The sequence below is a fragment of the Convolutriloba macropyga genome, chromosome 1 (genome assembly GCF_964194025.1).
Source record: "Convolutriloba macropyga chromosome 1, txConMacr16.3, whole genome shotgun sequence".
In the NCBI taxonomy this organism is placed as follows: domain Eukaryota; kingdom Metazoa; phylum Xenacoelomorpha; order Acoela; family Convolutidae; genus Convolutriloba; species Convolutriloba macropyga.
Genome location: NC_134468.1, coordinates 87,616,775 through 87,633,093, shown reverse-complemented (window position 1 = coordinate 87,633,093; position 16,319 = coordinate 87,616,775). Strand labels below are relative to the sequence as shown.

Genomic DNA, 16,319 nt, shown 5'->3' with positions numbered 1-16,319 from the left:
AGAATTGATTCATCAACACGATTAACTTATGCCTCATCAGCAACCGATAAAACCTGTCTAAATTAGACTAGGTGATAAAATATCAAAATGAAAATCAATAATGTCAAAAGAACTCATAAATTTGCTAACAATTTTTGAAAACAAATAGACTCAAGACTATAGAAACCACTAGCTAAGACATCAAACGAGTAACTTTATTCAATTATATCATATTAGCAATCGACAAGACCTCACATTAACGAGTCTAAGTGCCAAGACGACATAAGCAACAAAAATGCAGACAATAGTCAAAAATGGATTACATTTTATGAGAATGAATAGCGTCAAAGTCATGAAAAGCAGTAGCTGACCATTGAAAGATTCAGACAAACTTGCAAATATGCACAATTATAACACTTGTGTAACAATTCAAAAGTACACAAGAGAAAATAAACTGCTAACAGGTCAAACTGCGGCACGTTCAAAAAATTCCCTCAAAAACACCAAAAATTTGTTCGAACACCAATTTCTCAATGCATTTTGAAGGTAGTTTTGAAGGTAGTAGTAGAAAAATAACGTTTCAAACCTACTCGCACCCTTCACTGCCCCAGTGTGACTAAAATCCCCACTCTATTTGACTTCTGATTGACTTCAAAAGTGTGAACAGATCTTAAACATAGCTGGTAGATTGCCAAAAAAATAGCCACAATAGCTTCGTAGATCTGCAGTCTCAAAAAAAAACAGTAAAAAAGACAGACCAAAAAATTCGTCTTTTCATTGAAGGCTGATATATATTTTGATTAAAAATCTGTATAAGTTTTTGCTGCCTCTATTGGCTGCTCTCAAATATCCTTCATTTAGAGTGACACACACCCATTTGACCTTATCTCTTTGAATTAAAGTAATTAAAAGTCAATTTCAAAGTGAGGAAGTCATTTTTGAGAGTGAGGTAAGTCAAGTGTGACCAAATATTTAATCACGCAAATGAACAAAAGAACTCGCTCCACTAAGAGCGAAAAATGACGTCATGCACGCACTCTAGTTGAAATTGCATGAATGAATGAAAAAAAAGCAGACTTGAAGTGGTTGTGACGTCATATGGTCGTAACAAAAATCGCGACGACGAAATAAAAAACATAGCCGGAAGAATTCCGGAAGCGACTCGAAGCGTCAAAACTTCACTAAAAAAAACCGTAATTGCAGTGGAAGCCACTACCTTTTCTGTTACACCATTAACTCACTACCTCTCCAGGTCTGCTCTAAAAATTAGCGAAACTTAAACCACTGTAAACAAGAGAGACAAAATGCAGCAAAATTTTATATTATTGAACCCGTTTGGTAACATTAAAAATACAAAATAATTAGGGTGGTCAAAAACCTGATAGTCTGAAAAAACTGACAGGGTTATCAAAAGCATCAAATAGTTCATGATTCCAATCTGAAAAAGATCGCGACAGCAAACGGCAGATAATAATCTTAGAAACTAAGTTAAATCTTTTCAAAGAAAGATCAAAGTTAAGAATCAGAAAATACCTATAATTACCCTCCTAATCACTGCGATTAAGACACAAAACAACACACACCTGTTCCTTGTTGTATATAAGCTATACATTATTTTATACCAAATCAAAAACCAAATTGATCATAGAAAAGACATAAGCAGCAGAAGATTATTCGAAGGCAAAAAACCGTTTAAATTAATACCAAGGCCGGGAGAAAGCTGCAGTAAATAGTCATAAAAGCAAATTTTGGAAAAAGCTGGCTATCAAACTCTCAGTACTGCCTTATGTTGAATGAAATCAATTGCAAACAAAAAAAGAAAAGACGAAAATCTAAGAAAAAGCCGAAATCAATCATTTTTTACAACTGAAAAAATGAATATACCGAAAATAAATGTAGGTGCCAGGACAAAGCTAGAATGATACTAACTAAAATAAGAAGAATATGAACACAATGTAAGGAACACCGTAACAAAAAGACATTCTTGATTTTTGAAAGTTGAAAATCAATTTAAAAAATTCAAGAAAAAAGAATACATTTCATTGTTCAGCATTCAAGACATAGAAAAGATAACTAGTCATCCGATACAAAGATCTATCCTCCTGAAACGAACAAAAATAGGAAAAAGCCGAAATCATAAATACGAAACATTGAAACATTTTGCAAAAAAAAATGGTCAAAGAACTTTTAAGTTAAGACTGCATTTATGAAAAAGTTTTAACTGTTTTTTCAAAACTTAACGCCAAAAAATGATTGAATTTTCATTGAAATGAAATTGAAGTCCCTCGTGTTTCACAAAAAAACTATTTCTAGCAGCTACAACCAAAATACAAACAAAAAACTCACGAAAATCGAAAAACTAACAAAATCGGATTAGCATGTACAATTTTATGAAACAAAATTAAATCGAGGTAGAAAGAGGCGTTGAGTATATGAATTATCAAAGAGAAGTTGCCAAATTAACTTATCTTTGACAAAAAGACGGTTAAAAGATCTAACAAATGAAGAAGTTAATAGAAAGAAAGCCAAAAATTAACAAAAAATCAAGAATTATGTGCCAATTTTCAACTTGAAACGCATTTTCAGGCTCTGCAAAACACAGTGGCATCAATTTCCTAGGTTGACATTTCAATATTGTATCGAAAAAAATTTTTTTCTACAAGAAACCAAATTAAAAGCAAAAAAATTGGGCCACTTAGTCGAAAAAACGGCTAAAAACGGTTATCTATATGTGCAATTCAATCAAAAACTACTTTTCAAAGTCAAAAAGTCATTCACTAAACGCAGCGCATGATCAAAAAATTTCTCTCGCTTAGCAAAAATCTGTTCACCAAGACACCTTTTCTCACTTTCGCTTTTAGGCCAAAATGTCGCTTGAATAAATCTACTTCCTGTAAAAAAAAACACATAGCCGGAAGAATTCCGGAAGCGACTGAAGCATCAAAAGTTCACAAAAAACCCTAAATGCAGCTAAAGCCATAACCTTTTATATTAAATCATTAACTCATTACCTCCTCAGGTCTGATCTCACAATTGATGAAATTTAATCCACTATCACCAAGAGAGACAAAATGCAGCAAAATTTTATTAGTGAAAACGTTTGGTAACGTTAAAAAAGTCCATAATGAGAAAAGTCAAAAAACTGATCGGCTGAAAAAGCTGACAGTGCTATCAATTGCCCTCAAATAATTCATGATTCTAATCTCAAAAACATCGCGAAAGCAAACGGCAGATAATAAAAGAATGCTCAAATTTAAAAATCAAAAAACCACCACAATTAGATCTGTAATCACTGCAAATAAGACAAAAACGACATATATTCCTTCATTTATGTATATATTCTAGACAACATGATTTTATACTAATTCAAAAATTAAATTAATTATAGAAAGACAAGCAACAGAATAATAATCAAAGGCCAAAAATCGTTTTAAAGTAATACCAAGGCCGGAAGAAAAATGCAATAAATAGTAATAAGTGGAAATTTTGGAAAAGGTTTTTAACAATCTCTCAGTACTGCCTTATGATGAATGAAATCATTTGCAAACCAAAGAAATGACACAAATCTAAGAAAAAGCTGAAATGATTCGAATTTTAACAACTTAAGAAATCAATATAACGAATATAAATGTAGGTGCTAGGACAATGCCAGAATAATACAAACAAGAATGTGATGAAATTGAACACAATGTTAGGAGCATCGTAACAAAAAAACTAATTCTTGATTTTTGAAAGCTAGAAATCAAATACAAAAAATCAAGAAAAGCGAATACATTTCATTGTTCAGCATTCGAGACGTTGAAAAGACAATGAGTCATCCGAGACAAAGATCCATCCCCTGAACGGAACAAAAAAAAAGCAGAATTCAAACATACAAAACATTAAAACATTTTGCAAAATAAAAAATTTTAAAAAAATTTTGAGACTGCAATTATGAAAAAAATGTAACTGTTTCTCAAAAACTTAACGCCAAAAAATGGTTGCCAAAAATTGATATATTGATTTAAACAAAATTAAAGTCCTCATGTTGCACAATAAGACTATTTCTAGTAATTAAAACCGAAATACAAAAAAACCAGAAAAATTGGAAAAAAAACTATCAAAATTGGATTAGCATAAAGACAGCTGAAAGATCCAAAAATTAAGAAATTACTAGAAAAAAATCCAAAGTAAAAAATCAAGAAATATGTGCCAATTTTGAATATTCAACTGCTGGTATTAGTTTCCGAGGTTTACAGTTCAATAGAGCATCGAATAAAAATCATTACTACAAAACACCAAATTACAAGCAAAAAAATTGGGCCACTCAGACGAAAAAACGGCTAAAAACGGTTATCTATATGTGCAATTCAATCAAAAACTACTTTTCAAAGTCAAAAAGTCATTCACTAAACGCAGCGCATGATCAAAAAATTTCTCTCGCTTAGCAAAAATCTGTTCACCAAGACACCTTTTCTCACTTTCGCTTTTAGGCCAAAATGTCGCTTGAATAAATCTACTTCCTGTAAAAAAAAAACACATAGCCGGAAGAATTCCGGAAGCGACTGAAGCATCAAAAGTTCACAAAAAACCCTAAATGCAGCTAAAGCCATAACCTTTTATATTAAATCATTAACTCATTACCTCCTCAGGTCTGATCTCACAATTGATGAAATTTAATCCACTATCACCAAGAGAGACAAAATGCAGCAAAATTTTATTAGTGAAAACGTTTGGTAACGTTAAAAAAGTCCATAATGAGAAAAGTCAAAAAACTGATCGGCTGAAAAAGCTGACAGTGCTATCAATTGCCCTCAAATAATTCATGATTCTAATCTCAAAAACATCGCGAAAGCAAACGGCAGATAATAAAAGAATGCTCAAATTTAAAAATCAAAAAACCACCACAAAAAACTTCTCTCGCTCAGAAAAAAATAGTTCACAAGGCAATTTCACTCACTTTCGCTTTTAGGTCAAAACATCGTCTGAACGAATAGTACTTCCGGTAAAAAAAACCTTAAGAACATAGCCGGAAGAATTCCGGAAGCGACTCGAAGCGTCAGAACTTCACTAACAAAACCATAATTGCAACGGAAGCCACTACCTTTTGTATTAAACCATTAACTCACTAACTCTTCAGGTCTGCTCTAAAAATTAGCGAAACTTAAACCACTGTCAACAAGAGAGACAAAATACAGCAAAATTTTATATTATTGAACCCGTTTGGTAACGTTAAAAAATACAAAATAATTAAGGTGGTCAAAAAACTGATAGTCTGAAAAAACTGACAGGGTTATCAATAGCCATCAAATAGTTCATGATTCCAATCTGAAAAAGATCGCGACAGCAAACGGCAGATAATAATCTTAGAAACTAAGTTAAATCTTTTCAAAATGGAAAGCCCAAATTTACGAATCAGAAAACACCCATAATTATACTTTTAATCACTGCGATTAAGACAAAAAACAACACACACCTGTTTTCTTGTACATAAGCTGGACAACATGATTTCATACTAAATCAAAAAAAAATTGTTCACAGAAAAGACATAAGCAGCAGAATATTCAAAGGCCAAAAATTGTTTTAATTAAAAACGAGGCCTGAAGAAAGCTGTAGTAATTAGACATAAGTGGAAATTTTGGAAAAAGCTTGCTATCAAACTCTCAGTACTGCTTTATGTTGAATGAAATCAATTGCAAACTAAAGAAATGACGAAAATCTAAAAAAAAGCTGGTATAATTCATTTTTACAAATCAAAAACCTAAAATGAATGTAGGCACCAGGACAAAACTAGAATGATACTAACTAGAATTTAAATATGGGCACAATGTAAGGAACACCGTAACAAAAAGACATTCTTGATTTTTGAAAGTTAAAAATCAATTTAAAAAATTCAAGAAAAGAATACATTTCATTGTTCAGCATTCAAGACATAGAAAAGACAATTAGTCATCCGCTACAAAGATCTATCCTCCTGAAAAGAACAAAAAACAAGAAAAAAAAGCCGAAATCATAAATACGAAACATTTAAACATTTTGCAAAAAAAATGGTCAAAGAACTTTTAAGTTAAGACTGCATTTAAAGTTTCAACTGTTTTTTCAAAACTTAACGCCAAAAAATGATTGAATTTTCATTGAAATGAAATTGAAGTCCCTTGTGTTTCACAAAAAAACTTTTTCTAGCAATTACAACCAAAATACAAACAAAAAACTCACGAAAATCGAAAACTACCAAAATCGGATTAGCATGTACAATTTTATGAAACAAAATTACATCGAGGTAGAAAGAGGTGTTGAGTATAGGAATTATCAAAGAGAAGTTGCCATATTAACTGATTTTTGACAAAAAGACGGTTAAAAGGTCCAAAAATGAAGAAATTGATATAAAAAAAGCCAAAAATTAACAAAAAATCAAGAATTATGCTCCGCAAAACACTGTGGTATCAAATTCCGAGGTTAACATTTCAATATAATATCGGATAAAATTTATTTCTACAAGAAACCAAATTAAAAGCAAAAAAATTGGGCCACTCAGACGAAAAAACGGCTAAAAACGGTCATCTATATGTGCAATTCAGTCAAAAACTACTTTTCAAAGTCAAAAAGTCATTCACTAAACGCAGCGCATGATCAAAAAACTTCTCTCGCTTAGCGAAAATCTGTTCACCAAGACAGCTTTTCGCACTTTCGCTTTTAGGTCGAAATGCCGCGTGAACAAATCTACTTCCTGTATAAAAAAAACCGAGAGAAAACCAATACTCCTCTTCGAGTCGTAAAAACCGAGAGAAAACCAATACTCCTCTTCGAGTCGTAAAAAAACCAAGAGAAGGCCAATAATAGCCCCAGCTATCGCTGTGCGGCTATTAAAAAAAGTGAGCGCCCCAACACAATCCAAATCCTTTGGATTGTAAAAAATTACATCTATATGTGCAATTCAGTCAAAAACTACTTTTCAAAGTCAAAAATTCATTCACTAAACGCAGCGCATGATAAAAAAAACTTCTCACGCTTAGCGTAAATCTGTTCATCAAGACAGCTTTTCTCACTTTCGCTTTAGGTCAAAATGCCGCGTGAACAAATCTACTTCCTGTAAAAAAAAACCGAGAGAAAACCAATACTCCTCTTCGAGTCGTAAAAAAACTAAGAGAAGGCCAATAATAGCCCCAGCTATCGCTGTGCGGCTATTAAAAAAGTGAGCGCCCCAACACAATCCAAATCCTTTGGATTGTAAAAAATTACATCTATATGTGCAATTCAGTCAAAAACTACTTTTCAAAGTCAAAAAGTCATTCACTAAACGCAGCGCATGATCAAAAAACTTCTCTCGCTTAGCGAAAATCTGTTCACCAAGACAGCTTTTCGCACTTTCGCTTTTAGGTCGAAATGCCGCGTGAACAAATCTACTTCCTGTATAAAAAAAACCGAGAGAAAACCAATACTCCTCTTCGAGTCGTAAAAATCGAGAGAAAACCAATACTCCTCTTCGAGTCGTAAAAAAAACCAAGATAAGGCCAATAATAGCCCCAGCTATCGCTGTGCGGCTATTAAAAAAAGTGAGCGCCCCAACACAATCCAAATCCTTTGGATTGTAAAAAATTAAACAAGAGATGGCCAATAATAGTTCGCGGTCGCAGCTATTAAAACGTTATCTGTCAAAACAATTATTTGTCTGAAACAGAACAAAGTAACTAACAGAACACACGAAGCATTCGGGGTGCCATTGACCCCCCAGTGCAGAGATGAACTGTTGATGGATCAATTGTCCCCCACACTTCCTCCCCCTGCACTTAGGAGCAGCACGGGTAGAGTAGCACTCACTGCAGTAGGCTTTGCCATCTGGGCCCTCGTGGTAACTGACCTCCCCCTCGCCCAGTTGAAGGTGACATTCGTTACACACAAAGCATTCCGGGTGCCAGTTCTGATCCAGAGCAGAGACGAAGGTCTAAGAACATAAACCCGTTCATATGTACCTAGCACACGTTTTTAATTTTGGACTCTACTAAACAAAATTATTACTTTGATACAATGGTGAGGGAAAACAGCAGAATGAAACTAGATTTACTCCTTCCTCTCTATAGTATCCTAGCACTAAGAACACTTTTTGGCCCCCTGCGGGTGTTTTGAGACTGTCTGCTTGATTTTTGACGAATTCTTTCTCATATCAATGTTTAATGGATATAAATATTTTCCCTATTTACAGCTAAGTTACCCTATTTCCCCTTTCCTCGTAGAACATTTTGTCATTGTTTTGTTGAGGAAAAACTGTTTAAAAATCACGGGTGTTTTGCAAACTTCAGAACATGAAGCCTTTGCATTAAAATAGAAAAACCGATTCGTCTTCATTTCAAGTGACGGTTCCGCGTTAATGTCGAGACACATTTACTGTAATTATAATGGTAACTGCGGTCAGAAAAAATTCTCCCAGTTATATAATTGGCATCTAAGCTTGCAAATGATTCTTAGGTTTTTCTCACGAACGCCGCGAACCCTGGTTATGAGCCACATTATAAGAACGTTGATGGAAAATTCTGAAAATGTCGGATAATTCAGTTGTGTAGCTTAAGCAACAAAAAATGGATATCCGAACTTTCTTTGTGCTTGCTGAAATGCGTTATCAAGTAAAAGCATGTGAATACGTAAACTACGCCAATAATCACGTATTTCGAAACAAAAAATTGTAAGAATAGAGTACGTAAATTCTATCACTACAATCAATTTTCAACTAGCTAAACAAAACCAAATACTCTCGAAAAAACTGCGAAAGTTTTCCAAAACAATTTTAGCCTCCGCCTCATGAAAAAGATTAAATTATACAACCGATTGAACAAAGAACAAACAATAACCAAAAACGAGGTCAGCGCCCAAAAAAAACAACCGACCAACGTCAAAAACTCCTTGCGAACGACTGGTGGGGACTCACTCGATTCTATTGTATACTACTTAGTTCAATAAGGGCTTCAAATGACGTACTTAGATGTTAGCATAGAACACTGTTGAAAAATTTGTGGCTCTTTTATAGTGAAAAAAAAACGCGCTAATTTAGTTAATCTGCTAAAAATGTCAACGAGAGTGTGAAACTCAAAAAGCCGCGGAGGTAAAAGTAACTCAAAGCCAGAACGCTCAAGCATACAATTTGTATAAAAAACAATACTACAATAACTACTTGAAACTTCTTTGAGAACAAATAAGGATAATTTCATTCTAGTGGAGCAGTCAAAACAGTCAAGCAGAACTTTTGCATTAAACGCGAGACACGACCATAACAATTAGGAGGACGCCGGTAGAGCCGAACGGGTGCAGAGCAGAATGCTATATGAAATTTAAAGCCGACTATTTCGTGCTCTGATTGGTTGATATTAAATTCAGCACTTTAAAAGCAGCTTTTTGTTAAAATAATGACAAAATAGAGTAACGCAGGTCTATCCGTGGTCGCAATCACCCAAAATTATCTATGAGTTGAGCTAAATAGAGCAACCCAACTATTTTTTTTTTAAAAAAAAACAAGATTTGAACAATGAATTAATGCGAGAAAAAAATCATCAGAGCAATTGTAAATTTTTGCCAGAAAATCTCTACAAAATTTAGCTGAATTTAAGCTTCAAAATTGATGGGATGTTTAAAAAACTTGAATATCTATGAGGGCCACATAAAACACTAGAAGACCAAAATTAGCTTCAGCTGAGCTAACGTTTTCGCGAATTCAAGACAATCTGCGTCAATTATGGGACCTAATATGCTGCCACGACCTCATCAACAAAGGACACTTTTTCTTGATCGATTTTGAACTCTTTGAACAAACCAAACCCCCCAAAAATAGTCCGAAAAATTGCCTAACGCATTTCAGTTGCCCAAGGTCTTTAATTTATAGTATTGTATAAAAAAACTGCTTCCCAAAATAGTTTCGTAACTTATTTGTAAAAAAAATGTTTTGTTCATCTTATATCTTAAGCCAAATCTTTTACACTCAGCTAATAAAAACAACCGATTAACCTAAGAAGAATTGCTCTCGAAGGACTAGTGGTAGCTCTAACTTATTGCAGCTTGCTTCGGTAAGGTGGGGGGGGGGGGGGGGTAACCAAATTCACTATCGGGGGCTTCAAATGACGTAATTAGAGGTCACGTGAAAAGTCAGATTTCCATTAGAGGTTATTATATACCACCGTAATCACAAAAAAAAATAAAAATTAATTAGAAAACAATTACACCACTTTTAGCGCACTTTTCAATTGAAATTTAGTAATGAACTGCAGCCACATGAGTTCAGCTGCGTAAAATAGTGAATGAGACAGAATTAAAATCACGCAAAACTATAAAGTTAAGGGAGCAAAAGTCACTTGAAAAGACAAATTGGTCCACAAAATAAGGATTGCACGTCTTTATAATATTACGTATAAAAATTTAGGGGGTCACTTCAAGCCAATCAAAATTTCATTGCTTAAGATTTCATATCTTAACGATAAAAAATAAATTCTTGAATCTTTGAGGGAGCATAAGCTCAAATCCACAAAAGCAGACTTCCCATGTTTTTAACGGTTAATTTAATTGCTTAATTTGTGATATTGTTTCCCTTATTTTTAACTGGCATTTTTCAATTGTTTAGATAGTCGGGTAACGCAGTTTTTCAGCAAACTTTTTGGATTGTATTTCAGGACTTGTCCTGCTACGTATTTTAATTGTTACACGTAATCGGCTATAATTTTTACAAAAAGCCTGAAAAAATTTTGCCGAGTCTCTAACTTGATCAAATGTGTCCACATATTACTGAGAGAGAGAGAGAGAGAGAGAGAGAGAGAGAGAGAGAGAGAGAGAGATGCAGACTAACTTCAATGATGGGTTGATTGCATTGGTGGCACTTGGGGGCGAAGCTCTGTTGGTAGCAACTTTCGCAGAATGCCTCCCCGTGTCTCTCGTAGAAATCCTCACCTGCAAGTTGCTTCATGCACAACACACAGCAAAAACACGATGGATGCCACAGCTTCCCAACTGCAGTCACTATCTGTTAACAAGTGAAATAGTTCCACTCGCTTCAGATGAAACTTAAGGCTCAAAATACTTTAAGGGTGCAAAAATCTTTGACTCACTTAAGAGAAACCAGGGAATAGAATATCCAAATGAAACTATTTTTGGGCCATATAAAACCCTGACTAAAACTTCAGGAAAAACTAAGTGAATAATAGGTGCAAATTAGTTGCAATCCTCACCGCCCAATAACAATAATTCAAACAGTGGCATAATACTGTTTCTTTACTAGAACAGTTATTACCTGTAGTAGTCAATCAACTTTCGGATCTATTCTGTTCCCCCCAGCTTTGTTAGCATAAATTTTTTCTGACCCCTAGGTGCACGCGCTATTTTCTTACATAGTAAAGTGCTGCACAACAACATATAATTTGTAACTGGGGTCATAAAAAACACTGTGGGCCGAAACAGAATAGATCCTTACTTTCAAGCCATTTTTGTCGCTACAAAATCTTGTTTCGGTGGGGGAGGGGGGGGGGGGTAAGTGGGAGGGGGCAAAACTCAAGGAACCACCCTTAACATCACCAGTTTTGGTGAAACGCATACTTAAAAGACTAGTAAACTGTTAGACTCTAAGAGAAACTTAATGTTCTCCGTGCTTTACCTGTTCATGCCGTTTTTAAGGACGAAAAGTCAAATATTCAGACAAAAACGATTATTCCAGCAAATTGGGTGTGTAGTTGTGTGTGTGTGTGGGGGGGGGGGGTGATAGATATCGTGGGGTACGTGGCGGGAAAGAAAGGTTTTTCGGTGGTAGGCAGGGGGTTGGGCGGTATGTTGAGATTGACACGCAGTTCCCAGTAACTATAAATCAGAAACTCAGCTGCTGTTAAGGTCCAATGTTCGAAAACAGAAGACAACATTCTAAAGCAGAAGTCAAGTTTCGAAAAGAAATAGCCCAAAATTCCAGGAACGAAATTGCTTCAGCTAAGAAGCATAAAGAATTCCCGAAACCCCAAGAAGCGCCGGGTCTTCTTATCCAAAACCCTCATAGCAAATTTTTGCCCACTTCAATTTCTCGCTCTGTCCAAAACGGTGATATGAACAAGAAAACCTTTTTGCTCCACTCTCAAAATTTGTTCAACAATCAAACAAAAACTGATGTCGAATGTCGGGTGGAGGGAAATTTAATTTTGTGAGTGTAGCTTGGAAATTTTTTCATGGGTGGAAAAACTCGGAACTCATAGTGGCTCGGAACCCAAGACTTCCAGGATAGCAGTCAGACATCTTAACCAATAAGCTTCATCGGCTTTGAGAATAAACCGCAATTATATTAGCAACAAACTTCATTCCCGAATGAGAGCAATTGAAAGAACTCTAAACGAAGAAGTGAAGCGTGAAAAAGTTACTGTAAAAGTCACTGTTGAAATTTTGCATAAAAAAGACCAAAATGATTACAATAATTGCTCCAACTTCGTTCGAGAGCAATTAAAAAGACACTTCTCGAATACCTCTCCTCGAGTCCTAAAAACATGTAGAAAACAATACTCCTCTTCAAGACCAGGTATATTGCTATAAACTTTGAATGCAATTCAAAAACAAACAATGTCGGATAAATTGCTCTGGAACGATAGGCGGGGGCAATTTTTTAGAAGTGTAGCCTACAACATTTTCTGGGCGCAAACACTGGGAACTGCTAGGGGTTCGCACACGTAGCCTCCAGGATAGCAGTAAGACATCTTAACCACTAAGCTAAAACCGCGCTGTTACTCAACCGCTAACAATCACTTTTAAAAAAGCAACAAACTTCATTTCAGAATGAGAGCAACTGAAATCACTCAAAATGAAGAAAAGAAGATTGAAAAAGTCACTTGCGAAATCGCAGAATGTTCTAGAACAAAAGCGCAAAAATGGTCAAGCGAAAATTTTGCATAGAAAAAAAGATCAACACGTTTACAATAATTACCTCAAACTTCGTTCGAGAGCAATTAATTAGCTCCACCAGAGCAGCCTAAGTTTTGATGGCAATAACAACACAGCCGTGTGGTAACATTTTTGATATGTGCTTTGACAACATACTGTAAATATACCAGGCTTTATTCAGAAACTTGAGATTCGAAAAAAATTTAAAGATGGAACAGTAAGCAGACAACTCAGACTCCCAGAAATGAAGAACTATTTTCCCAAAATGAAAAAGTAGCCATTAGAGCAGGCCATTACATAGTAAATTCTTATGTAAAAAAATGGTACGTGCGTTTGGGGGGGGGGGGGATAAAATGCTCTGACTAAGCTGGGGGGGAGGGGCATAAACGGAAAAGACTCCAACTCTGTTTCAAAACCATTTGGGCAAAATGAAGAAGTCCAATGAGGAATTCTTCATACCTATAGGAAATTTGGACTAACCTGTCCATGTATAGTCATTCCACACTTTTCACAAACTCCCTTGCTGGGAGCGTGAATTCCCATAGAGGCCATTTTATGGGTCACTGCGTCAAAACACTCCTGCAAGTCACCACTGGAGGGAAAGTCGTTAGACAGGCCACCGTTCAGTTTCTCATGCGACCATTTTAATTCTGTTTGTTCGCGTAATGCGTTGTTGGCCACGTTCATACGGTCAAAATGATTGTTTGTTTGGTCCGAGTAAACAAAACCACCGTCAGAATTGTGTGAAGTTCTGCTAGCAGAATTGGTCACGTTTCTGTCAACATCTGAGGTGTGTTTCTGAGGAGAATAGGCGTCAAAACCATTATCATATATTGCATTGTCATAAATATCTTCAGGATGGGTCGTCGATTCACCTGTTTGTTTGCCTTTAGAGTTAGACACTGTCGCAACATCGTATATTTCACTTTCATCACCAGCACCAACGGGTGCAGAGACACGGGCCTGAAAAAATTCCTCTAGCTTAAAATCTGAAAGCTTTCATCAAAGTCTCATTTGTATAGGTGAACAACTGCATACGAAAAAATGCAGAAGATGCATGAAACTTGTTTAAACAACGATAATCAAGCCAAATACGGCGTTTTAAACCTTTTGGTGATAATCATGTAAACTAATGCCTTATTGTACAGCGTATAAACCATAACAAAAAATTCCTAACAAGACAAATATCAGTAATCAAACAACCACGTTTCAATGAAACCCAAAGTCTCATGAGAATCTCCATTCTCCGCCATTTTGTATGATCCTGTCATTTCGTTAACCTTAACTGCTTATGAGTTCAGTATACACCTTAAACTGCCCTCCAAACCATGAATTTATATCTCCTAAACAGATTAGGTGAATCGCATATTTAGAGATCAGTAAACCTAGAGACTCTAAGAGAAACTCCGGGCTTTACCTGTTTATCCCGTTTTCAGGACAAAAAGCTAAATAGTCAGACAAAACGATGAAACGAAAAGCTTGTAGTACAAAAATAGCATAAAAACAATAGCAGAGCTAATATAATAGCTACAAATTCGTTTAAGGGCAATTTAAAGTAATCGACTACTGTCTAAATTTCTCTCAAACGACCGTGGAGATATTAGTTTTGTTGTGCCTGGCTTTGAATCACTTGCTCAAAAACTTGGGTGAACCGTACACTTAGAGCTTAATACGGCTCTAAAAGAAAGCTGCATATTGACCTAAAGCCCTCGCGCTTTAACTTTTCATCCCGTTTCCATTGACGAAAAGTCATATGGCTCAAACGAGTGAAAGAATATTCTAGAACAATGTTCAGTCAAACAGTTTGCATGAAAAAAAAAACATGAAAATAATTGCTTATATATCACTTAATTGGAAATATTCTAACGAGAATAATTCAATCATTTAGAAAATATAACCAACTAACGTCGAAAATATTCTCGAACAACTAGTAGGAGCACTAATGGATTGCAGCCTACTTCAGTCAAGAGGGGGGCTGTGGGAGGTAGCTTGAATGGGACCAAAATTCAGTAAGGGGCTTCAAATAACGTCATTAGAGGTGATTATATACCACTTTAAGAAATGAAGTGAAAAAATAACACCAACTTCGGCGCACGTATCATTTGACTTTATGTAGTGAACTGTCGCCACTTGAGTTCACCTGCGCACACTTGTGAATGATTTTGAATCACACAAAACAAAAAAGTCCTTGAGAAAAACTGCCCCTAGTGATTTTTTAGTCCCTTTCAAGCTACCTCCCAACTAGCTGGTTCTCCGGACGTTAGCTTGTTATCTTTTCTAATTGATTTTTGATATTCTCGTTAAAATCAATGAAGTGAAATATAAAGCAATTATTGTCGTGTAATTTTCATGCAAACTGTTTGACTTAACATTCTTAGCTCGATATCTAGCTTTCTTATAGAGCCGTAGTAAGCTCTTACTGTACGGTTTATCCAAAACTATCTTTGGTGAAAGCATTAAGCCACTATAAGCACTTATTTCCAAAAATGAGCATTAATTTTTTCTGAGCAATGTGCACCACAATTTCCAGGTTACTATGACAAACACAAAACCAAAAATTGATTTAAAATTTGAATTTACGAGTTGTGTTTCATAGCAACGACTTGCTGAAAATTCAATACACTATCAGCCTTTGACGTTTTTTCGTTTGTCTCTACTTTACCGATAAGTAACCCAATTTTGTTTTTCAAAAAAGTCTTCGATTACCTTAACAGAACACCAAAAAAATTGGTCCCCGACAGGTGGGCTTTGAGATAATTGAAGAAAATCGACCGGTAGCTGATTTGACATCAAACTCCAATAGTACATACTAAAAATTAGTAGCGGGCATTCTACAACAGCCATTTTGTTTCTCGGCTTGTTTTTTATACAAAAAAACTAGATTATTTTCAACGGCCGAAACCATAACACCGACCTCTAAATGAGAAAAAGGTAAATTGTAGTAATCCGTATACAAAAATTTGATCAAACAGAACTGCTGAAAACAGTACATAAACAGAACGCATCAGAGTACTTACGCTTGTATTTTTAGTCGACGTTGCAAAATGTGGTTATTGAAAAAAGATATAACTTGGAAGGGGTTTCTTTCAAAACTCAGGCGTATGTAGGGAAATTCTTCAGAAGCTCTTGAGCCGTCCCGCGTGACATATGGCGTAGGACATTCCTTTCATGGCAGTGACCTACCTGGCCTCAGGCAGAGAAAACAAATTCGAAGGAGAGCAAAGCTTATTTTGATCCGAATTAGGCATTATTTAACATCAGCGTACGGTTCCCAGCGCTTTTAGATAAACTTTGCAGCATTTCTTTTGAGAACGTTTATTGCTACAGGCCCTGCGCTGCTGTGTTAATGGTCTCCTGTGTTAAGTGCTGTGCTCTACCTCTATAACGCGTTGTTTGTATTTCACATTTTTGATTGATTCGTGATACTTAAATGCATCCGGCAATATCTTCGGACAGGATTTCCCGAGTGGGTTGAAGAT

At 35.5% G+C, this 16,319-nt stretch overlaps 1 protein-coding gene across 1 annotated transcript in view; it reads right to left on the bottom strand.

The window, feature by feature from the left end:
- Positions 1-16,319, bottom strand: part of LOC142344041 (leupaxin-like) — a 142,550-nt gene that overhangs the window by 4,514 nt on the left and 121,717 nt on the right. Inside the window, exons 4-6 of the mRNA XM_075395520.1 lie at positions 13,321-13,803; positions 10,781-10,954; positions 7,652-7,900 (exon numbers count right to left, since the gene is read on the bottom strand). Coding sequence (XP_075251635.1) covers positions 7,652-7,900; positions 10,781-10,954; positions 13,321-13,803 — 906 coding nt within the window. The remainder of the gene's footprint in view (positions 1-7,651; positions 7,901-10,780; positions 10,955-13,320; positions 13,804-16,319) is intronic.